Source organism: Panulirus ornatus, chromosome 6, assembly GCF_036320965.1.
Source record: "Panulirus ornatus isolate Po-2019 chromosome 6, ASM3632096v1, whole genome shotgun sequence".
NCBI classification, from domain to species: Eukaryota; Metazoa; Arthropoda; class Malacostraca; order Decapoda; family Palinuridae; genus Panulirus; species Panulirus ornatus.
The window spans coordinates 4,007,329-4,031,951 of record NC_092229.1 but is presented as its reverse complement, the minus strand read 5'-3'; the positions used below and the strand labels follow the sequence as shown (position 1 = coordinate 4,031,951).

General features: G+C 42.0%; 1 protein-coding gene across 1 annotated transcript in view; it reads left to right on the top strand.

Annotated features, from left to right (window-relative positions):
* The window catches only part of LOC139749011 (uncharacterized), a 253,789-nt gene that overhangs the window by 207,814 nt on the left and 21,352 nt on the right, over positions 1-24,623 (top strand). The window contains exon 10 of the mRNA XM_071662392.1: positions 7,583-7,794. Within this exon, the coding sequence (XP_071518493.1) occupies positions 7,583-7,794 (212 nt within the window). The remainder of the gene's footprint in view (positions 1-7,582; positions 7,795-24,623) is intronic.

Genomic DNA, 24,623 nt, shown 5'->3' with positions numbered 1-24,623 from the left:
CACTGGAGCCCTCGAGTGTTCCTCGCTGGCATATCGGTGCGAGGCATCTCGTGAGCTGGACTAGGATGGACACAGCTTCAGGAGCATCAAATATGACTGGTTTCTTCTCCATCTTAATCGCCTGGAATCTCTCTTCGATAATGGAATCTGGTTCAGAGACGAGGATTCGAAAACGTGTTCAGATAAACTTTTTTTTCTCATTTATGAAAGGAGTTGGTGCAAGCTCCACTCCTGCTCGATCTTTGGGTGTGGAAACTTGATTTTCAACAAAGGCTGTGTACATCTGTTGATAGAATATATGACCCTTGGACACGTACGCACACATTACATATACGCAGATAAAACTGCAGGAGAAATAAATCTATAACTGCAAATTCTTTCGCTTATCACATCTTCAAGCAAACTGCAGTTTGCCTGAAGATGTGTTGATCGAAAAATCTTTTAAGTTACACTTTCATTTCTCCTGAGTTTTTAATCTGCAGCTGTTCATACACCAGACTGTCTACTCGGTATGTGTGTGCATGTACATATTGCTCTGGTGAAACATTTCTGCAAAGGAAATTCTTATCTTGTTGTGCAAATGGTATTCGACCACAGCCCGCAAGCGTTTAGGTAACATTTGGTTATGGAGTTTGATCGGATTCTTCCTTGCTAATCTCTCTCTCTCTCTCTCTCTCTGGGATGTCGGTAACAGATGATCGTTCTGGCATCTTCTGTTGTCTTTGTGGCATCTTCTGTTGACCGTTGTGGCATCATCTTTTGACTATGATGGCATCTTCTGCTGACTGGTCGAGACATCTTCTGTTGACTGTTGTGGCATTATATGTTGACCATGGTGGTATCTTCTGTTTACCGTTGTGGTATCCCCTGTTGACCGTTGTGGCATCTTTTGTTCCTCTTCCTTTGTAATACGACTGTATTGTATTCAGTACCTGGGCACCTGCTATTGTTCCTGGTGGTGACCATGGCTCCTGACACATACACATGTGTGTTTCTTAAAACCAGAGTTCAGAACCTCTCGCTCCTTACTCCCCTTCGAATTTTTCCCCCCACAGCTCCCAGTAACTAATTCCCTCTCCAGGAACCTGACATTGCTTTCCAAAGAAATGTTGGTGTTAATAATGAGGATACAACTGGTCTTTGCAAATGCAATTAAACTGAGGTAAACAAGCTTGAACGCGAGGAACAGGCAAACCCGTTGCAGGCAAACGCGTCCTCTGATACCAGTTTGCCCTGTGGCTATGAGAGACGGGAGTGAGAAGACTGGCTTTGAAATCCTACCCACCTGTATTATCACCTTCTAAGCGAAGAGAAAGATAATGGAGTCAAAAAGAGGATTTCTCTTCGAATGTTCAGTCGTCTGTTCCTGACGCTACATCGCTGACATGGGGAAACAGAACAGGTGTAAAGGAAAGAAAAAATGTTTATGAATCTATTTCCAAGGCCCCTGTCTCATAGTCAGGAACAAAAGCATCTATCATAAATATTGATCACCCATGCTCGTAGCATACTCGCCTTCCTCCTGGAGAAGAGCATCTCAGCTTTAGGATCTCGGAGTCCTAAAGTTTGTGAACCTCGAGGAAACTGACTTCGATCTCTTAACGTGATGTTTTTCGCTAAACTCCGAGACCATGTAGGTGCGACCTGATCTCCTCACATGACTGTGCAAGTGTACAACTATTTGTACCAGGTTCCTAGTAGCTATTTTTTTCGTCCTCTTTGCATGGAGGAACGGAGAGAATCACTCCGCCCTTATTAACACGAAACTTTAACGATCCTGCTGCATTGTGAAGTAAATCCCACTGAAAGTGTAGTGAAATCCATGTGTGCGTTGCATGTTCTGGGACTGTACTAGATGCTCCTCTGTAATATCAAAGGAAAACCTGGGGACATTCAGGGCCGATATCCTGTTGCCACAGTACCGGCACGTTCTACTGTGTGTTCTATAGATATACCAAAGGAGCAGGAGGGAAATAATGGCACCATAGGAACAGGAGGGAAATAATGGCACCAGGGGAACAGGAGGGACATAATGGCACCATTGGGAACCCGAAAAGGCTGGAGCTACTGTGTAGCCTTGCTCCATTAAGCCCCGCGGGATATTAGGATAATTAACATAATGTTAAAGATTTACCCCCTGGCAACTAAAAGGTTAGAAAGGTTACCTGCTGTGAGAAATACGCTCTCCCTCCCTCTTCAGAGCAGCCTGGAGCAGATATTCTAAAAGGTTAGATGTTCAATCTTCCGAGAGGAAGGAACGGTTTAGGATTTTATAAATTACGGTCTTAGGCCTAAGCTTATTAAAGGACTGTTTTAGCGACAGTCTCTTTAGACAGACTACTTATTGGTCCCCGTCGCCATGGCCCGTCCTTTAATACTACCCTCTGAAACAGGGGTCCTTACCAGGGATCCTCGGTCCCGGGATTCGCGGTCCTCGGGATCCTCAGCCATCGTGATCCTTCGCCCTGGGGATCCTCCTCATCTTCCCTGGATGCCAGAGGCGGACGACTTAAGCCTCAACGCCGTTCTGTGTTCAGGCGTGTCCCCCCGAGGACGCCGAACCCGAGCCCAGACGCCATGTAGAGAGCACAAGAGGAGTAACGCTGTACAGTGGGATCTCATCTATCAACCGATCCTGCTGGGACCTTGCTGGGATATGTCCCACATGGAATTTACACGAAAAGTAAGACAATGGAACGCCAGGTTAAAGAACAAGACGTGTGGGTAATGCCCTCCGCCTCTCTCTTAACAAAGCTGGCTCGTTTATGACGGTAGGCGAAGGACATCCCGCGTCCTAAGTTAATGTAGCACCGGTTTATGAAGCCATGCAATGTGAGGAACAATGCTGATATGCAGCTTAAAGATTAAAAGATTCTGAATGACTTTAAATCACTAGTGGTTTGTAGATTCAGACGATGCAGGACAAAGAAGTCGACGTGTCTTGTCTATTGTGTGGATGTTTTGGTTTTGCTTCTACCTGTGTGAAAATCACGAGGAGCGCAGGAAAGTCTCGGCTGATTAAACATCTTCACTGCAGGACTCCATCTTGAATTCCTGATTAGTGTTTAGATTTACTAGCATACTTTCCAAGCCAAAGGGGTTTTTAACCTAGTGAACCTGTCTTGATAAAATATAGGACCACAGTGCAGTCATGATGTAGATGGATGTCGACCATAGTCCTTTTCTCTACTCTGGGTTATCAGAGAGACATCCTAGATTAGCTGCCCTGTCGTATATCTGTCCAACTCCTCATTAATTCACCAGGAACAGGAAGGGATCTAAGAAGTTGCAGGAACTTCAGATTAGCTTTGCCATTGTCATTCTTGCAGAAGGTCAATATAATCAAAACAGTGTTAAAAGTTTTCCCTGATTACCAAAGTTCTGAATGTTTACAAACGGTTAAACGAAATCTGATCCCTTTACTTCAAAAGAAAAAGGAAAAGGAGTTAAAGTGATATTCCAATTGATTTTAAACAACGCGAGGGGAGAAAAAAGAGAAGAAGAACATGGCTCAAGGTTGAATAAACTGTGAAGACCCAGAGTTTGTTTGCTTAGCGACTCTGTGAAGACGAGAGGCGTTGAGACGGAGCCACGCCTACCCGTGTGACAGCCCAAGACACGAGACTTGGACACGTCTCGGCACTCCTCAGGGTGTGGCCACGCCTCCAAGTGTGGCGTGTGGCTTTTTAAGGACGTCAGATCTTTAGCGATACACCACATTCCAAACTTGAATATAACGCCGATGAATCCTGTTATATATCATACCAGAGCCAGTCCACAGCATATTGGAAATGAACTTGAGATTATTAAACGGTTGCACGAAGAGGTCCCAAGAAAGAAAATATAAGTGTTGGCAAGTTGTCTGTTGAAAGAATATGACGTCAAGATCAAGAAATTAAAACGTGTTTTCTTTCCAGTGTCGTGAAATTTTTTTTTACGTTATGATGCGTGTGTGCATATGTGTGTGTATTTATGTACATGACTGGAGCGCTGCGTAGCTGGAGTATGGTACATCTGTAGGATGGTATGGGTGAAGTATAGTATAGCTGGAGCACGGTATATCTTAAGTACGGTATAGCTAGAGCACGATATTGCTAGAACATAGCATAGCTGGAGCATAACATGTACAGATACCTCTTCATCCCCCCTCGATCTTTTGAAAAAAATCCTAATGCTATCAACCTGGTATAGATTCAGGACACCGAAGGCCATCTGCCAATTATCAACCTGGGCGACAGAAAGACTCTCTGCCATAATAATGGGATTCAGAGCCGTTATAATGGCTTCAGCGTTGCCACTTTACTGTTGTAATGAAAACTGGAAACCATTAATTATGATAAGCAAGTGTCGGTCACTGAATGCGTGGAATTCCCACACTCCTCCTTTTGCAACGTGATTGCAATATATGGCGTCAAGAAAAATGGTTGATTCTTGCCTAAGTCGGTGCCGGCTGCAAGGCTCAGATAACGTCCGGTCCTGCTTACACACAAATACACTCGGATTCCCCGAGCTTCATGTGTGTGTGTGTGTGTGTGTGTGTGTGTGTGTGTCTCGTTCGTTACTCTTTATTTACTTCGAGTGATTTCGAAGTCTGGCATTATACTTGGGACTTTGGTGCGAGAACTTTACTTTTCTGATCATAAATTCCTACATAAACTTATGTAAATCATACATTTAAAGGGTTTAAAGATGTTTTAGTTAGATATTTCAGTTGTATATTCATTAGGTGACTGAGTCTCTTGAGTGTATGTAAAGAAGAGTTGAGAGTAACTGTATAATAGGAACAGATAAGGTGCAGCAGAGAAGTGAGACAGGATAGTCTTTTGTGTGTTTTTAAGATAGAGGATCTGGGGGAAATGAAGTGCTTAAGGTGCCTGGGAGTAGACGTGGCAGCGGTTGGAACCAAGGGGGATGAAGCTAGTCATACGGTGGAAGAAGGAGGGGGATAAGGTCTTGAGAGTGTATAGGGGAGATTAGTATCTGTAGCGGTGAAGATGTGTATGTTCGAAGATATCGTACTCCCGGAAGTGGCATGTGGATGTAAGTCTTGGGCATTGGAATGCAAGAGAAAGGAAGCAGATGGGTATACTGGAGAGGAACTGCTTTTGAATGACGTGATGTGCGAATTGATTTGATCGTTTAGAGAATGAGAGAGAGTAAGAGAGGTGTATGATTCCCCGGGCACTCTGATTGAGAGGACCGACCAGGGGTGGGGGAGGGTTGAAAGTGTTCGGACATATTGCGAGGATGAGTGAGGAGAGACTGACCACGATCTATGTATCAAATGCGCGGGGACCAAAAGGATGAGAAGAAACGAATGTAAGGGTGTCGAGATAAGCCTTGAGGTATGGGACTGAATATTCAGCAGGGCAAGTGGTATGCAATGAATATAATGAACTGGATCAATGTGGCATATGAGTGGTAATGGGCTGAACCAGGGCATACGAAGCGGCAAAGTGAAACCATGAAGTTCATCTATTTGGCTTAGCTGCGGATGGTGGGGCTCTGGTTTCTGTGCATCACACATAATAGCCAGAAATTGAACGTGTGCAAATGAGGCCGTTCTTTGTCTGTCGTACTAACTAGCTAAGGAGGGAAAGTAATGGAATAAACAGAAAATCTTTGGAACTAAATCAGTTGATGAGACTGAATTACCTTCTCCAAAGGCTTCAGTATAATGTATATCGTAATCCCTGACACAGATAGTCCTCTGTGGACAGCGTTCATGGTCTGATTATAATGGAATCTGAATAAGCAAACTAAATAGATCAATGATCCATAACCTGCAATAGTGAATGAGAGGTTTGGATTTTTCCACATGATAAACCTCTCTAACGTCCTAGAGAAATTAAGGAAACATTTGTGATTTGGTAAATAAATTATGAAATATTTACCAGAGTTGAGTCTTTTTCTTTTGTTTTTTTGTTTCAATGGATTTTCTCCAGACTATATACGTCAAGATCCTGAAACGTCTCAAAATTTCAGATTCTATGTCCACTTTCCCACTAATTTTACAGGATTCACTGACATTCCCTCCCGCTTCAGGGCTGAAGCTGACACTTTACCGGTATCTTGATCCCGTGATTTATGAAGTCTCGTCAACCATGAAATGAAGTTACTGTAACTTTTGATCCCTCAGCAGCTCCACAAAGTGGGGGGGAAACGTAGGATTTTGAGCCACACGTTATCATAAGAGCGTCTCAAAAGTCCGAATTCGGAGGCAAAACCCACCATTTATACCTTTAGTTCAACAAAAGTTCAAATTACATTACATGAACCTGCATATGTGGGTGCGTATGTACAAGTTCGTGATATGCAGTTTGAACATTTGTTGAACTAGATTAGGATAGTGAATTTTGCCCCCCCGAGTCCATATCTTTGAGACGCCATAGAAGAGAGATCAAAACGTTTCCATACACGAGACTTTGTTTATGTGGACAGTGAGGAGACACTGTTGTCTCTGTCTACCACTACACTGATATCCGTATTCAGATTATATATAATATATATATATATATATATATATATATATATATATATATATATATATATATATCTTTCTATCTTTCTTTCAAACTATTCGCCATTTCCCGCGTTAGCGAGGTAGCGTTAAGAACAGAGGACTGGGCCTTGGGGGGAATATCCTCACCTGGCCCCCTTCTGTTCCTTGTTTTGGAAAATTAAAAAACGAGAGGGGAAGATTTCCAGCCCCCCGCTCCCTCCCCTTTTAGTCGCCTTCTACGACACGCAGGGAATACGTGGGAAGTATTCTTTCTCCCCTATCCCCAGGGACAATATATATATATATATATATATATATATATATATATATATATATATAAATTCACCCATTTACTTAAGCATTCATGGTTTTAAAATCCATCTTGTTTATGAATTGATGTCTTGTTAGAGACATTTGACATCAAGAGAGACAGGAGTGTTTTCAGATGTAAAATGGCAGTTGAGAGGCTGGCAGTTTATAATTGACAGGCGTCTCTCTCCGCTACTCTCAACAACCATTTTTCTTTTATGTTAGATATTATATTTCTCTATTATCTTACTCATTCGTAAGCTAGATGCCCTGATGCACTTTCTTCATGAGTCCAGCTTGCGTCTTCAGGGCGTTCTGCGAAACTAGTTAACCTTTCTGTTTATCCCTTTGTCAGTACCTGCTGTTTGTGCTCCCTTCCTCGTGTGCCAGTAACCAAGCACTTGGCCTGTCTACTTCTCTTTAACTTACCCTCGCCATCACGCACTTCCCTGAGTGCCTCTGTGTGTGTGTGTGTGCGCACTTCCCTCGGCATGCCTTTCCTCTCGCCGCTATCTGTGTACCTACCGTGTGTATGATCCTTCCAACAGATCTTCCTCAACAGTGACACCTGGATGTGTGCATGATTACGTCGTCTTTCTCTTATGCCACACCTCTGACCACCCCTTTGTCTCTCTGCCTCCCGATTACGTCAGTCTTTCTCTTAAGCCACACCACTGACCACCCCTTTGTCTCTCTGCCTCCCGATTACGTCAAGTCTTTCTCTTAAGCCACACCTCTGACCACCCCTTTGTCTCTCTGCCTCCCCAACAGACCTTCATCGAGCGGGATATCCGGGTCGAGCTGACCTTCGGCATCCGGGTAGTGACGGCGCACCATTATACCACCATGGCCGTCCTTACGGGACCCTTCCGGCCAGCCTGCTACGACCCAGCCACAGTCCGCTCCCTGTACGGCATCGTGCCCAGCGTCTACAACACCGACACCCAGCAGGACATCTACAAGGCAGAGATGGCCACGCACAGGTCAGTGGCCTCATCGAAGTAGTAAGTAGGCTCCCACCACCACCACCTCCTCTTGCTTTCCTCTTTAAGATAGACTTTTTCTTCGTGTCTTCCGTTTTCTTTTTTCTTTTTTCGTCGATGCCTTCATTAGCCAGGAAATGTCTGAAGTATACTTCGGACTATAGAAATATTATATTGATCACGTACCTCGGATAAGACATAATCTTGATGACGTACTTTGGATGTTTTTAAATTTCATTTAAATTCCTGTCGGCGTTTATTGTAATCTTTGATAACCTTAGAATGATATTTCAATTCTCAAATGGTGGTCTGCATACTTCTTGGGTGATGTCGATGAAAAGTCTGAAGCTGGAGAACATTAGTCTGTTCATCAGAAGCTATTTCTCATATCTGGGGTTCTGGTGTTCAGCTCATCAATGAAATGATCATATCCGAAATGTTATTCATTGAATAACTGGTCTCTGAACGAGGAAAATTTTCTCAAAACGCCAATTTAAGATGCTCATCTGTGAGCACGAAGGGGGTGTTGGTTAGGACCAACCAGGAATTAAGTGATCCACCACAGCGTCAGTCGTGTGTGTGCGCACAGTGCTGACCCATCTACACAACAGAAATGGTCTTCCGTTGTCACCTCCCACTCCAAAAGTGCGGAGTTCTCAGCAGCCGAGTCGTTGTTCATCAGGGAAAAGCTCCTACGTAGCGGGCAACAGCGCATCTTTAAACCTCTTGCGTTTATAAAGAAGGTTTTTCACAATTCTGTTAGATCACTTACATACAGTTATGCGTGTCGTAGAAGGCGACTAAATGGGGAGGAAACGGGGGATTGGAAATCCTCCTTTCCTGCTTTTTACTTTAACAAAAAAAAAAACCAGAAGGGGGCCAAGTGAGGATATATATATATATATATATATATATATATATATATATATATATATATATATATATATCACTTGACGTTCCGAAATAATATACATAGTTTCATCTTTAGACCATCTAAAGTAACTCGTTTCTGTTGATGCCACTGTAATAAACCTGATGGTAAATGTAAACAATAATCTTTGAGTACTACATGAACATACCTATACACACATCCAATAGGGTTTTGCCCAATACCATATATTTTTCCCAGTGATGGTCCATGCATGTAGCTCTGTTAAAAAAACGAAGTTAAAGCGCATAACTTGATCTAATCAAGCATTCAATGAAATCACAGTAAAGTTAAAATAGAACGTATTTTACTATATTTTTTACGCAACTCTGTCTTTATTGGTATACCCGCATCGGCGCTCATAACGGGAAATCATATTTCCAGTATACACACAGCTTCCTCAACTGATCGGAAAATCACGCACTCACATCACCAACACATGAGTGCGCCTGTTCGAGGGTGTGGAGAGCGTCAGGTGTGTGTGTGTGTGTGTGTGCGCGCGCGTGGTGAACGCTAATGCTTTTGTCTCTTATTTGCGTCAACATTTTACGATATGCGATGGGTTCCTGGCGAATACCCCCCCCCCTAACACACCTGTGTAATGACCTCGTTCATGCTTACGGCGAGGTGGATCCCAGCATTTCAAGCAGTCGAGGTCACGCCACCGGTAATTAAACCTGTGACCCTTGACCTTTAGCTTCTAATCACGTGCCTAATGTGGGATGATAAATGGTGTAAAACTCTGAAGTACATACGGTGACTAATTGGTGTATTGGCTCTCGTGCCTATTAAATCTTCATCTGTCACCTTGATAACTAACTTTTCTATATACTAAACAGAAGATAAACTAACACTGGTGTCTTGAAGATAGATGCTATGGCTATTGGATCATATTTGGTTTCCCACAGACAGATGCACAGATGATACAACGTCTCTCTCTCTCTCTCTCTCTCTCTCTCTCTCTCTCTCTCTCTCTCTCTCTCTCTCTCTATCTATCCTTTTGATGATAATGAAAATCATTACATGAAATAATGTCGATTGAATCATTAGTAAACTTGCTAAAGCTATCCATTCGACTTACGAAAGATGTGGCCCATTATGAGAATTTTAACAGTCAGTTTCTTCGAATGTCACAGACTACTGGAAATGAATACTTCAGGGAAGTATTCGGGCCATATATTTTTTTTTTTCATCCTTCAAATTTGGAATATTACTTAACTAAAGGTTTCTTAACTTGAATTATTACCTAGAATATTTTTCGGTGCCTTCTACGTCCGATTTATACTTCATAATATGAAATAAAACATCAATGATATTCAATAATTCAAAACCTTATTGCAGAATTTAGGTATAGGAAATAAGCATTTTGGCCACAAACTCCTATTCCTCGTGGAAGATAAGACCTTTACTGATATTTCAAAGCAAATCCATTCCTTGAAGAGAACTGACACGTAGAATACATTTACTCGTAAAAATCCAGTGGAAGACCAAACGAAATTTGCCTCCCACATGGAGGCCTAGCTGTCATTCACGTTCGACCCTCTTTTTCTACCTTACAAACCCCATAAAACTCTTAGAAACTTAACCTAAAATGCCAAACTAGAATTTGCCGAACTCATCAAATTCCTCCTCCTCCTCCTCCTCCTCTTTCCTTTATTGTCTCCACCAGCTGCGGGTGCAGTTTGATACTTTGTGTGTAGTCAGCGAACGGGTGGTCAGACGGGGAAGCCAAGGCTGCAGGTTTAGCCCCTTACTTTGGAATTACATATCCTCCTTTGCATCTGTGGTGATGTACAGTATACACGTATAACAAAACATGAGCAACTGATGAGACATGTTTCATAAGAGTAAGTTGATGTAGGGACAGAGTTGCCAAAAAGCATACCAACAAAAATATGGATGACATTTAAAGAGGGGGACATCCCTATATGAATTTTGAAGGACACTGGAGTAGTTTGCCAAATGCTATGTATGGATAGTATCATTTCTTATGGCTGTATCATCCGTAACTCTTGTTTGTATACTTTTTTGTATACTTTTTTTTGGCACTCGCACTCATCTTCCATATATGATGTCTTTCAATTACTTATTTCTGCTTAGAGATGAGAGAGCAGCCTTGGCCTTTAGAAAGATCGAAGTAAAACTGTTGTGTCTTTTTAACGATGTGAGAGAGAGAGAGAGAGAGAGAGAGAGAGAGAGAGGGAGAGAGAGAGAGCTAAGATAAAGCTTTACCAATAAGACCCTCGGGCCTCTGTGGGCGCTTCGCATCAGTGGTTCTTAAGGGTTCGCTTGGCTGCATCTTCTCCAATCTTTCCTTACTTTCCTTAGATTCTAAAAACTTTCCAAGATTCTGGAGTTGTGTTAGAAATCGGTGGGTTATTCTGGGGGAGTATAGGTGTGTTGTGTGTGTTTGTGTCGGGGGGGAGGGGGTTGTGATTGCATTTGGAATATAAGTGTTTTGGGTCACTCGTGTCGATGTTGATGACAAAAGGACAATATAGTACAGCTTCTCAGAATACAGGATATATATATATATATATATATATATATATATATATATATATATATATATATATTCGAAGAATGGCCCTATTTGCTCACACTCAGTATATAGCTATTATGTACAGTGCAGTGAAGGTAGATTCCCCTATCCACAATCCAATCCCCACAGACCTTTATGTGGTTTCCTCGAACCAGTCCATATGCCCTGGTTCCATCCACTGAGAGCACGTTGTCCCCTGTATATAGGGTCTCTGAAGACTCTATATCTGCTGCCAAAATAGTAACACGTATGAGACACTGAACTGCATTTCTTATTCCCGGATTCATCAAGCTAACATTGAGCTTAGTGCCCAGCTTATCTTCATCCGTAGGGGAGTTATGTGCTCCTTCTGTCTTGCAGCCGAGACAAATTGTCATGAAGGCTCTGGTGTGATCTAGGCCATAATAAATCAATAGATACAGAAGAACTTTAGTAAAGGCCCCTGGCTGGCCTCATAGTGCTCAGTATTGAAGTAAAATCTGGCAAGCAACTTTCTGAGCCCCTCTCTCTCTCTCTCTCTCTCTCTCTCCCTTCCCTGTTTTGTTCTTATGTGGACATAGATCGATCTTATTCCTTATTTCCCTTTACATTCTCCTCCTTTCTCCCATCAATTGCCGTTTCTGTACCTCCCTTCGCACCTCCCCCTCTTAACAGACTGATGCTTGGCAAGGCAGCAGTAGACTGAGTAGAAAGATGATTCTACCAAGTGCAAAACGAATGCATGACTCATTCTGCGTAGGAAAATGAAAGAACGCGAAAGAAATATATGAAAGACTTAATAATAATAATGATAATAATGATTAGATTGAGAAAGTTAAACATAATTTAACGTCAAGTAATAATGTAGTCAAGAACTGAATATTATGTGCAGTTTATAGTGACCAAAATACGTAAAGAATTAAATAGATGAATAACGAAAGCACATAAAGTTTCAACATTTTTTAAAACGCGTCAAAAGTACGTAAAAAAAATTAGGAAAAGTAAGGGAACAGCATTTTTTTTGTAAAAGGTGAAATGTGTCTGAGAAAAAGGATCAGAAATAAAAATCGAGAAGACATTAAAAGGATAAGGGGTTCATTTTCTGTCTCGGACAGAAGTAAATCTCTCTCCCGGAACATGGTGTCAGGGGTAACTCAAGCCTTCCCCATGATTCATGGTTATTTGTCGCAGCGACTGCCTTCCACTCCTCCTATTTTACAGTGGCAGTGTTTTCCGTCAGGCTCTATGCCTCGTTAACTCTGGTATTTCTTACTAATACCATACATGGACTTTCATACTGGTACATACTTTAGATATCTCGCATTACCACACATACACACACACTTCTATGACGTTACAGTAATACTGCTAAAACATTTAGACAGATCAAACTGCTTTTGAAAACGCTTTTTAGGTTTACATATATATATATATATATATATATATATATCATACAAAACGCCATTTCCCGCGTTAGCGAGATAGCGTTAAGAACAGAGGACTGAGCCTTTGAGGAAAATCCTCACTTGGCCCCCTTCTCTGTTCCTTTTGGAAAAGTAAAAACGGAAGGGGAGAGTTTCCAGGTCCCCTCTTCCTCCCCTTTTAGTCGCCTTCTACGACACGCAGGGAACACGTGGGAAGTATTCTCTCCCCCTATCCCCAGGGATTATATAAGTTATTTACACCCCTAGCTTGAGCCAGGTACCTATTTCACCAACCAGCCCCCTAAAGGGTTGATGAACAGCTGGGTTGACGGTGGACCATCTGCCGCAACCAGGTGTCGAACCTTAATGCGCTCAACCCAGCGTGTCCCGTGATGCGTCACGCAGCACTACGTAATGTGTGAAGATGAAAGATGAAGTATTTAAGGTGTGGATAAGAGAGGAGTAGTGTTTGATGTGTAGATAAAGAAAGGAAGGAGTAGTGTTGAATGTGTAGATAAGGAAGGGAAGGAGTAGTGTTGAACGTGTAGATAAGGAAAGGAAGGAGTAGTGTTGAATGTGTAGATAAGGATGTAGATATTTTATCGGAAGGGGGCGAAAGGTAGATGGTATCAACGCAGATAAAGGAGGCAGGAGGAGGAGCTATAGATAGAGATTCCAACCCCTTTCTAATAGCGGATCGCTAACTTACTTATCGTCCACATTGTGTACCGCCTAACACGTAAAATAATCTAACGAAAGATTTAGAATTCAACCATATCACAGCGCATTATTATCTAACACTGAGAAACATATACGAAACGTATCACCCGAAATTCCTCCTCCACAATTCTGTCGTCATGGCTAGAACTTTTAAGGTTAACACCACCTAACATGTGGATGGGTCTGGTGTATGAGTACCCAGGGTTGGGATCTTCTGGGCCAGAGGTATACACACATTTTTCGTCCGTATTTACTCGGCGTAAACTAAAAACCAGGCAGAAGAATAAGTCCCCATGGAAATGATCCTTGTGTCCAGAGGTAATAAAGACGAAACTACCCAGTGCCCTTAGGTTAACCCATCCTCTGCCAGAGAAACCTAAGCCCAAGCCTTTGAGGACGTTTGACCGATTATGGCCTTTATTCCGTCGTACCGCAGAGTTCACTTTTCATTTTTCAGGTCACAGAAATATATTCGTAGGAGGATAACTTTGTTTTCTGTATCATTCTTTGGAGTATTAATGTTTGTTATAGAATACTCCCTAGAAAATGGGTTAGATCACTTTAGTCCCTTAAAATTATAGACTTTAAAAAAAATCTCAGTTTCGAGAAGCAAGTGTTTTCTATACGTCTATAGCTACAAAACTGAGAAAGATATTGTTCTAGATTTCGGAAAGGTGACGATTATTAGTTACTTATACTTTGTATTGTGAAATATTTTTGATACTTATCGGTAAAAAGCATCAGGCGCTTGTATATATAATGATTGTGAGTCAAACGTATCCTTCATATACAACAACGGAACTGTATGCCACGGGCCACATACACGTAATGAGTGTTTATGTAGTTGTAAAATATCTTTAAGACCTGAAGAAGGTGTTGAAGATTTACCAGTTGGTAGATGCAGCTTGACTCTCACGGTCTTAATAAGACCCTGGAGGTCGGAAGCCCTGAAGCGCGCATGACCAACTAACCAAGCGACCAAAAGGGTTTGCACCAGGTGTTCGCTGGGTTATGATCGCATACTCAATAGTCGCTGGTGCAAATGATCGCTATCCCTTGTAACCTTTGTACTATAATGCTCCCGGACCTATTTAAGATATCCAGTGAACCCTTCGGAGGGAAATTTTAAGCCAAACATTTTTGTTTCTTAATTTGCGCCGACGAAACTCACTCGTGCCTGTAAAAGCAGGGTAATCTGCCGATCCCTGTGTCTTATCTCTTCCAAGGGAGCGATCGATAAGGCCCACCACACTCGCTGCCCCTTACTCTGGGTACATCTACATCAAGTACCACCCTCCTTCATTGTGAACGTTTTGAGACTGGCAGGCGTTACAGAAGCCCAGATGTAGAAGGTACTTTTCACTCTCGTGTAATAATGCAATATTATCATTACTATTATTATTATAAGTAGTAGTATTAGTGTTAGTTTTAGTATCAGCAACTTCGTTATTATTATTGTTTATCATTATTAACTAGTAGCAGTAGCATAAGTAGTATTAGTATCAGCAGTTTCGTTATGATTATTATTATTATTATTTATTATTTATTGTCATTGTAATTCCTCCCGTTATCTAGCTTGCAACAGGATCGTGATAGTTTCCAGGTGCTTCACACTAGTAAAGTTAGTCCGACTCGCCTCGATTCGCCTTCTACCTGCTGGTAATGATCTTCTGGTCAGCTTCTTAGTCAGATTCGCCTTCGTACCTGCTGGTAATGATCTTTGTGTCAGGTTCATAGTAAATCATCTTGACTAAGAATAAAGCAGCATCTCTTTCACATTTTCAAGCTGCAGGGGTAACAGATGCCAGCAATGCGTGGTGCGATCTCTTCGTGTCCTCTTCCAATCTGGTTAATTATTGTGAAGACAAAGAACAATTCATTATGTATTGATAAAAAGGATGATTAACCCTTATGGGCAGCTCAACCTACTGTGCTTTTACCCTAAAAAGACACATCATCATCATCACCTTTCCTCGACGTAGTGATATTCTGTCCACCATTTCTCCTTTCTGTTCAAGAATATGTGGGAAGACGTTTTGCATCAACTGTTCGCCCGTCACAGTTTCAGGGTTACGTTTGTTGCTCGACTGTTTGTCGAAATTTCAGGGTTACGTTCGGTGCTTGGCTTTTATGTCGTAATTTCTGGGATGCTTTAATTAGTTGACTGTTCTGTCGTAGTTTCATAGTTACGTTCGTCAGTTAAGTGTGTCTCAGTTTCATGGTTACAATCGTTAGTTAACTGTCTGTCGTAGTTTCATGGTTACGTTCGTTAGTTCAATGTCTCGTAGTTTCAAGGTTACATCCACTGGTTGGTGGTGTCCTACAAGCCAATCAACCTACTACACACCAGCTTCCTTAACCACCAAATCGTCTGCGTCACTGTCCCCGACGGTGAAAATCCTTGACAGGGAAGCGGTAGTGCAACTCCTCCATCCTTTTTCACTGTACGAGGCAAGCCTGTGGACCTGCCATGGGATGTTGCTGATCCATTCATTGCATTACCGCCAGAATCATCAGTGTCATTCATCCATACGTGATTTCAGGTCTATATTCCCACAGACAAAAAAGAATATCGATTCGAAAACACAAGAGTATCATTGATTTACTAATCTTAATTACTTCGTGACAAAATTAATTAATTTTGGATACAATTACATGACAAACGGAGAAGCCTCGTCCAATAATGGCAATGCTGAGAGAGAAAAAAAATGTATGACGTCAGCAAATATGGCGAAAGAAAGGGGCGTGAAAAAATGGAGCTATCCATTTTCTATTCATTTGCCCTTCAAAGGATGCAAATTAACTGAAAATGGAAAATCAACAAGGAATTCCCAGCATATCGCACAAGCAACTTGAACGATAACTTGCAGTTTACTTTTACACATTTCGTAGAAAGTTTTTTTTCCGCGAGTACCGAAACTGCTTAGACATCTGAGCCATTAGTACTTTAATAATAATAATGATAATGATAATTTGAAAACTTATCCTTATAAATGTATCAAATGCCTCTGAGCACTTTGCCTAGTGCATGTAAACCTTTTGACACACGCACACATATACTCAGGATTTCCCTTGCGTTATCCTCCTCAGAAATACTCCAAGTTTAGCTTTATGGATCTTGGATTCTTTGATCAGCAAAAGGAACTTTAGAACAGTGACTGAGACGCACACACTACACAGCATAGATCCGGAAAAAAGCTGCAGCACAAAATAATTCTCTCTCTCTCTCTCTCTCTCTCTCTCTCTCTCTCTATATATATATATATATATATATATATATATATATATATATATATATGCCTGTTAACCTCTAAAACCATTCACCAGTGTATACTAAATGTGCATAAATGTGCAGGTGAGGTGTATGGCATGCACAAGGTGGGATGTGGAAGTATAAGAAAGTGTAGTGCATGGGGGGATAAGGAAGTTAAATCGCTAGTTCAAGAGAAGATGGCAGTAAGGTCTGTACCTACAGAGAATGAGTGAAAGCGGTTGGAAGGAACTCGAGAGAAACCAGCAAGGGAAGGGTACAAGAACTGAAGAAAAGTGAGGAAAACGAGAGACGGGGCGAGACTGTATTGGGGAACTTTAGACAGAATAAGAAAATTCTTTGGAACACTATGAATAGGGTGAGGAAATCAAGAGAACACATGGGAACGACTGCGAAGAGAGCGGATGGTGGTAGTGGTAGCGGGCGAAGGCGATGCGAGGAAGAGACGAAGTGAATGACCTGAAACACTGTCAAGTGTGCTTAGATGACAGGAAAGGGGTATGGTGTATCCTGGGCGAGGTGGTATGCGGAGTGAGTGATGGCGAATGTTATAGTGAATGGAGAGGAGGTCGTGAAAGCCTTGCTGAAGATGAGGCGCGTCAAAGCGACAGGAGTGGGTAGGGTTGTAGGTGAGGTTTCTCTAGAATATGGGTTATATTATTGTTCATTGGTTCATCAACCTGTTCGACGTTTGTATGGTTCAGCCAGAGGGCTGGTAGAATGCATGCATCATACCTTCGTATAAGGGTTAGAGGAACACGGATGAATCTTCTAACTATAGAGGAGTTATATAGACTTGAGTATACCTAGCGAGATGTATGGGCAAGCGGGGATTGACAGGGTGGTGGCAGGCAAGAAGCATCTGATTCGAGAGAAGTAATGTATTCCTATGTGTAGTAGACGATGTTGTGGATCAGGTGTCTGCTTCGAATTGCTTGTGTCAATGATATTTAGAGAAAGATAGGGGTATGTTTATTGCATATATATATATATATATATATATATATATATATATATATATATATATATATATATATAGACTGTGTGGTGGTTTTATACCATCCTCCTCCTTTTTCCCCCCTCTCTCAAGTCCAACCGTTCTTTCCCTATTACTCCACTACCCTGCTGGGCGTCGCACCATCCACACACCATTGTGAGAGAGACTGTTTCCAAGGTTTCCAGCAATATACCACCACTGCCACTACCATCCAGCCACCTCGCCACCCACCTCTCCCACACCTATCACTTCTAGTTGCTCTCAGCCTCATCAACTCCACACAACTCTCTCCTCAACTCCCCGTTTGCACAACCCTCTTGCTCTCCCTCTCCCCTCAACCTACCTTTCCATTTCGGGGTCCTCACCCGGGCGGCTGCGCTTCGCCCCTCACGACTAACTTTTCCCCCCTCATAATCACCCACTTTATGAGTTCATCTCACGCCAATTTCAGAATTTTTGCGGCCGAGCAGGAACGTTTTTACTGGCAGTAAATTTTTTTAAGGATCTGCTTAAATTCTGCATTTCTACCAAATGGAAGCGTTTGGGGCCTTGTGTGTGTGATGGAGTTAGAGGACTCGCTCCTGTAGACCGTGAGATAAGGTGTACGAGGTTGAAAAAGAGCGCTGACTTGGTGCAATGGGGGCCGGATAGGTACTGCTGGCAGATCGTATGTGTTCTTTAGGGCTGGATGCTGTTCTTCTGGGATAGGGTACTTGCTTTGGGGCATTGTTAGTTTGTATCTTGTGAAGTGATGCTTGAGTGAATTCTTTCAAGATGAGGGAGAGATAGAGAGGGAGGAAGGGTGAGGGGGATGGAGGGAATCTAGCTATACAGTCTTAGAGCAAAGACATTAGTGAACTTTATTTATGTTACAGAAAGATTTGCATACATTCATATACAATAATGTCAAACCATGGACTGTGTGTGCTTTTGTGTCTGGAAGGCGGAGGAAGTGCCTGGAAACCCAGCCATTCTCGCTACAACCCTCACACGCATCTGTCCGCCAGATCCCTCACCACCTCCCTCATCCACAGCACTCGCCTGTACTGACCCCCCAAAGCCCTCAGCAGATCATAGGCCACACTCCACACCTCCCTCTACCTCACCCAAAGCCTCTCCCAGGTGCAACACACACACACACACACACACACACACATGCTCTTCTCTTTCCCTTCTCATTCTTTATCCTTCCACAATGTCACCTTCACCTAACCTACCTGCTTTCTTGTCTTCTCTCCACCTATTTTCTCACTTCCTCTTCCGCAAGTTACCTCGCTTTCCCCCTCATTTCTCCTGTTTACCTCATCCAGGTCCTCTCTCTTTACCTCATTTTCCTCAATATCTTACCATGGTTTCTGGTTACCCTATTCTCGTCCTCCACTTTGCCTCATTTCTCCTCACCTCAAGATGTGCCTGACCTCACCATTCATCCCTTCTTTCAACCTTCCTCATCTTGCCTTCACCTTTCCTCCTGACCTTGGCGAGGACCTGCCTGGCCCTTCACCACGACCAAAGGCCATACTCACTAATGAGGGCATAGACAACACGGCCCTCCTGCCAGATTGCAGGGTGGCCGGCGCACACAATCCTGCAGGTCTGAATGAATAATGAATATATGGAAGGAGAGAGGCTGTCGGAGGGGTTCATATTGAACGCGGATGTTCCACAACCGAGGGATTTTGTGGATTAAAGGGTGAACGAAACCCTCGTTCAGAGGGATTTGCATCGAATACCGATCTACGAGAGGCTATATATATATATATATACTGTATGGCTATCGTTGGAAGAATCGCAAGCTTGACGATATCTCAAGGTTATATTGATGCTCTATTCTTAACAATACACGAAAGAATCATTTTTTCCCCCTTTCTTGGTCTTCAAAAACGGCCAGCCCATTAGCAAGGTGCGTTGTCTGACGAAATTTAGTGCTGCTAATAGAGGAAGTTTTGAGATCTTGTTTAATCCATTACAAAAGTTTTGGTAAACTTCATCTTCGATCCTTTCATAATCTTGGTCCAGAGGTTGCTCCCAAGAGTGCGTCGTCGGCTCACAAGAAGCTAATGTTACTAGTTCATTTCCTTTACAGAAATGAGTAGTTTATATGCAACATCGGATTACCTTGACGTCAATATACATCGTTGTTGACTTTACAACTTCTCCGATTGTCTGGTAGCCTGTTGTCAAATTGCTATCTGGATTTTGTCTGGCAAGAATACATTCGAATGTGTCTTTTCAGCGTAGTGAGCACTTGATAAGTATGCAATGTTATGAGGAATTGTTCGAATTATGTTTGTAGTTTGGCGACCATCTCATCTTGCGTGTAATATTATGGCGCACATCTTGGCTAGCGTTTGATCATTTGTCGAACATCTCTACTACCTTGTAATATTATGGCGAATATATCTAGACTTGTGTCCTTTCCCATGATAATATGACAGACAGATTAACTGGCAAACATATTTCATTGTCTTGAGTACTCTGGCGAACGTTTATAGTACGTCTGTGATATTTTTTCAAAGACTTTAAGTTTAAATCCTTTGTGGTATTTCCTAAAAATAACTTCGCACTGAGCGGATGCCTTGAAAAGAAAATTTTGAGTGAATTTGGGAAGAAGGACCATCAGATGAAACTAGACAAAGATGGAAAATTTAACGAAAAAGTCAAGTATAGGGACATGCAAATCACCCAAACTGTGAGCTATCTTTAGATTTATTCTGATAAGCTTCAAGGAATAGCTTGGGAAAAGCTACATCTACGCAGTAGACCTAGAAGGATGTGTATACTCTGAAATTAATAGAACCTTACCCCTCCCTGGCTTGTTACCATAGACCTGGAGAGAAACATTATTTGCTTACATAATCTGCAGGAGATACGAAGCCAAAAACTTTTTATTCCAAATCAAAATTAAGTAATTTTCAAATATTTCTTGGATTTATCGTTTAGATATGTCTCAAAGTCTTGCAGAAAAAAAAATTTTTCTTTACTCTCCAAACTTACTATTGTGGGATTTACTGTAATCAATTCATGCAAAGACATTATTTAACAAAAGTATGCTAGAATGACATTGCAGCAGTGTTTAACTGGACATCACAATTATCGCCATATTGAATATTAAGTATAAGCTTCTTAACCAAATTCCTCTGCAACTTATAGCTTCCTCCCTGTGAAATTATCTGGCTTAATTTGTTCATTTCAAAACCATTTGTAATTAATAATGATACAGCCTGATCATAGAATTCCTAACGAATATAAAGTTATTTCATTCTGATATAACCTTTTTGGCATATATATATATATATATATATATATATATATATATATATATATATTTTTTTTTTTTTCAAACTATTCGCCATTTCCCGCGTTAGCGAGGTAGCGTTAAGAACAGAGGACTGGGCCATTGAGGGAATATCCTCACCTGGCCCCCTTCTCTGTTCCTTCTTTTGGAAAATTAAAGAAAAAAAAAAAATATACACACACACCTGTGGGAGGACACTTCAATTTCTTCATCACACACTAATATTAATGACATTCTCTCAAGTTAACAAGGAACGTGGTCGAGGTTCCCTCCCTGGACTCAAAACTCACTTTCTCGAATTCGGGAACTTTTCTTCCCTGACACAAGCCGGATCTAATAACACTTGTACCCCCAGGTAATGCCATCAGGGCCAAGACCACCTCGGCGTGAGTTAGGTTGTATCGTATATACGTACGTCTCGTCCCATATTGGCAGGTGTAGCCATCTCATGTCTCCCAGCCCGCGAGATTGGATTTAATAAATCGCCTGTCTAAGTACCTCCTGACCACATGAAGGCAGATGAATCGTACTTGTAACTGGTCGCCTCCGTGTGTCTGTGGTTGTGACCCACCGACTCTTCTCCTTCCTTCTATGTCAGAGATTGCGTCTGACGATTCTATCCACTGTAGTACTATTCAATGATCATTCCTTCTTCCTTTCCCCTTGTTCTTTATTTGGTGCATGGTGTTCGAAGCCATTAATATTCTGTGATTCGCAACTCTCAACCTCCTGCGTTATCATCTCCACATTCGATAACGCCATCTTTTAGCAAGATCCTTCAGCATTGAATTTGTCAACCTCTGCGTCTCTAGCTTTCTCTACAAATCTGTCTCTTAACTACCAAGCACAGATTTCTCTATGCTCTGCGTTCTTCCAAACCTTTTATCAATCAGGCCATGAACCTTCCTGATTGCTCAATCTCCAACGGTGCAATTCATTCCTTTTAGAACTTCAATATTGTGCACCTATGTATGTGCGTCCTCGTGTTTCTCTACCACTACAGTGAACCTTCAAATTCTACGTCAGTTGATGAACCCTCGCAATTTTTTCAGGCCATGTTCCCTGCTTTCAGTATATTCTTCATGCGTTATAGTCTTTCACTTCAGTTGAAGACCCCACTCTCACACTACCTTCCCCTTCCTCCATTCCCTTACTTATATAAGACCTGGAGAAGCAGAAGGCCCTTCAAAATCTTGAAAATAAGCTTACAATCAGGGAAGCTCTTCTTTGTAACAACAGTTGCGTGTTTTACACGTAGGGCCCCATCTCGTGTCTGTAAGTGTGTGTCTATGGCTGTGTGTGTGTGTGTGTGTGTGTGTGTTTCGATACGAGGTAGGATATGCATGTGTTAGTTTGAGGATACGGAAATAACACTTGCGTACGGTAAAGTTTTGTATTTTGACTGCCTCTTTATTGAAAATAAGGAGAAAATAAGCGAGGATACTGTAATGTATACAGTCGGTACATCCATACGTATTTGGGTGGTAGGTGCATTCCTGGAGGAATAAACGGTTCCTACCCTTTAGTGGTCGGTGGAACTCGGGTGGAGGATCCCATTTCTGTGTAATATTATCCCACAAAGGATTCACTTCTGAATTCATTTGTTCCAACTTATACAAATGAGAACAGAGTTGATGAAAAAAAATAATGCTGTTAGATATTATGAGAACCGAAAATGATATTTCCGATCGTAAAGGGAAAGATGAAACCAGTTTTTCCCCCTACTATGGAATCATTCTTTACGGGTCGCCCTTTACCATGAATCTATTCCCACCGACCAGACGAGGCTGCAGATTAAATTCTGGTAAGATATTGCTGGATGTACCCTATTTGCTCCCGTCCTGTATGTAGCGTTAGTATGTCATACAAAACTCTCTTGCGGGAATCGACAGATCCGTCCATTCAACGAGTGAGACTCCGAAAATTTCTTGGGAATTATATCTCATTAAAACCGGGAGTTGAATTAATGCTTTGATATCTATATATCTGATCTTCATTCAGGGTTTGACGTTGCTGCTTTTGATATTTACCATCATGGCAGTCTTGTCTGCTAGCATGATCATTGAAAGCGAATCAATGATGGCGTTTTCACAGCGATAGCAACCGAGAGGTTAAAGATTATGCAGAGTCAACGCAAGGGACGTGGCCATTTCCTGGTTGGTGTGAGGGAGGTCAAATAAGCCGGAGTGTGGGCTCATGTAAGGTCAGCTGAGGTCACTCAAAAGTGTGTGACGTGGTCAGTCACAGTGGTGCTTGGATATGATACGATCATACTTCACTTATATGATATACCTCTATGTAAGGTACACGCCAACGAAAAGGTTCGTTTTCAAGAAGATGCCATGTTGCTCGACTCTGATATTTGGCAACTCTCCTCTTGTTACTGTGAGAGAGAAGCAGCAAGATGGGGAGGAGTGAGGTGGAATCAGCAACTTCACGGTAGATATGGGCAGAGACGCACTCGACTGACAGGAACAGAGTTAAGTCACTGGCCAATACTCGCCCAGTTTCATTACTATGAGGGCAACACACCACAAGATTGGTTGGGATGAGGCCTATCAACTGCTAGGGTCATTAAGGGCGTCAACATCCAAGTTGTAGTTATCAAATGATATAATCTGCAACACTTTCATGTTTTCAATGTGATTCTAAAGCCACACACACACACACACACAATGCATGCAGGACATTTATCAAGTTGGTGGTCTGGTTGATCGAGTTTTAGACTTAAGCGTTAGGGGAGCAAAGAACAACTAAGTGAAAGACATGGTTGAAAAGTGTAAAGAAACATATAAGTTGCAGGTACGTTACCTTGTTGGAAGATACAGGTGGAACGGAGAATGTAAATTAGTGGCTCGTTAGCTTAGTTGAGTCAAAGAACAACGATGGTGCGTTAGCTTAAAGGAATGCATGAGCGTTAGTCGTATGTTAGCTGGAAGGAATGAATGAACGCTTGGATATTAAGTTAGCATGAAGGAAGAAAGAATGTTGGTGGTACTTTAGCTTGAAAGAATGAATGAACATTAATGGTGAGTACCTTCAAGGGATGAATGAACGCTGCTAGTACGTTAGCTGGAAGGAACGAGTGAATGTTGGTGGTACGTTAGCTTACAAGAATGAAAACGTCATTGCTAAGTTAGCTTGAAGGAATGTATGGCAGCGTACATGAGTGTCTATGGTGGTTGCTAGGGAAATGGCCTTTTATAGTTTTACTTCACGTTGGGAATCGGGAAATGGGATTCAGGGATCGATTTTTTTTTTTCCCCTTCCAAAAGATATTGCTGAAATCGGTAGGTTTTTTAAGTCATTATTTTCCACAATCTTTTTTTTTTTTTTCCATTCTCTGTACAAATAATCTATCGTCTTCTTATCCCTCATTATTTGAATTTCCTTTCGTTCTTCTCATTTCTAGTTTTTCCCTTCTTCGTTCCTCCATCCTTGTAACCGTTCCATCCCATTCCTCCTCCAACACCACACCCGCTCCTTCTTCCTCATCCGTAATTCATCCCATTCCGTACCGTGCACCTACCTTCCTGCTCCCTCCCTCCTTCCTTCCTCCCAGAGCCGCCAAACCTGCCATTAATATTGCTTATCCCAGGACGCTATTCACAGCTGATTTTGGTCGGAGAATATAGGGCGGAGGGAATTTCCTCGCCTGGGTCTCTTGCAG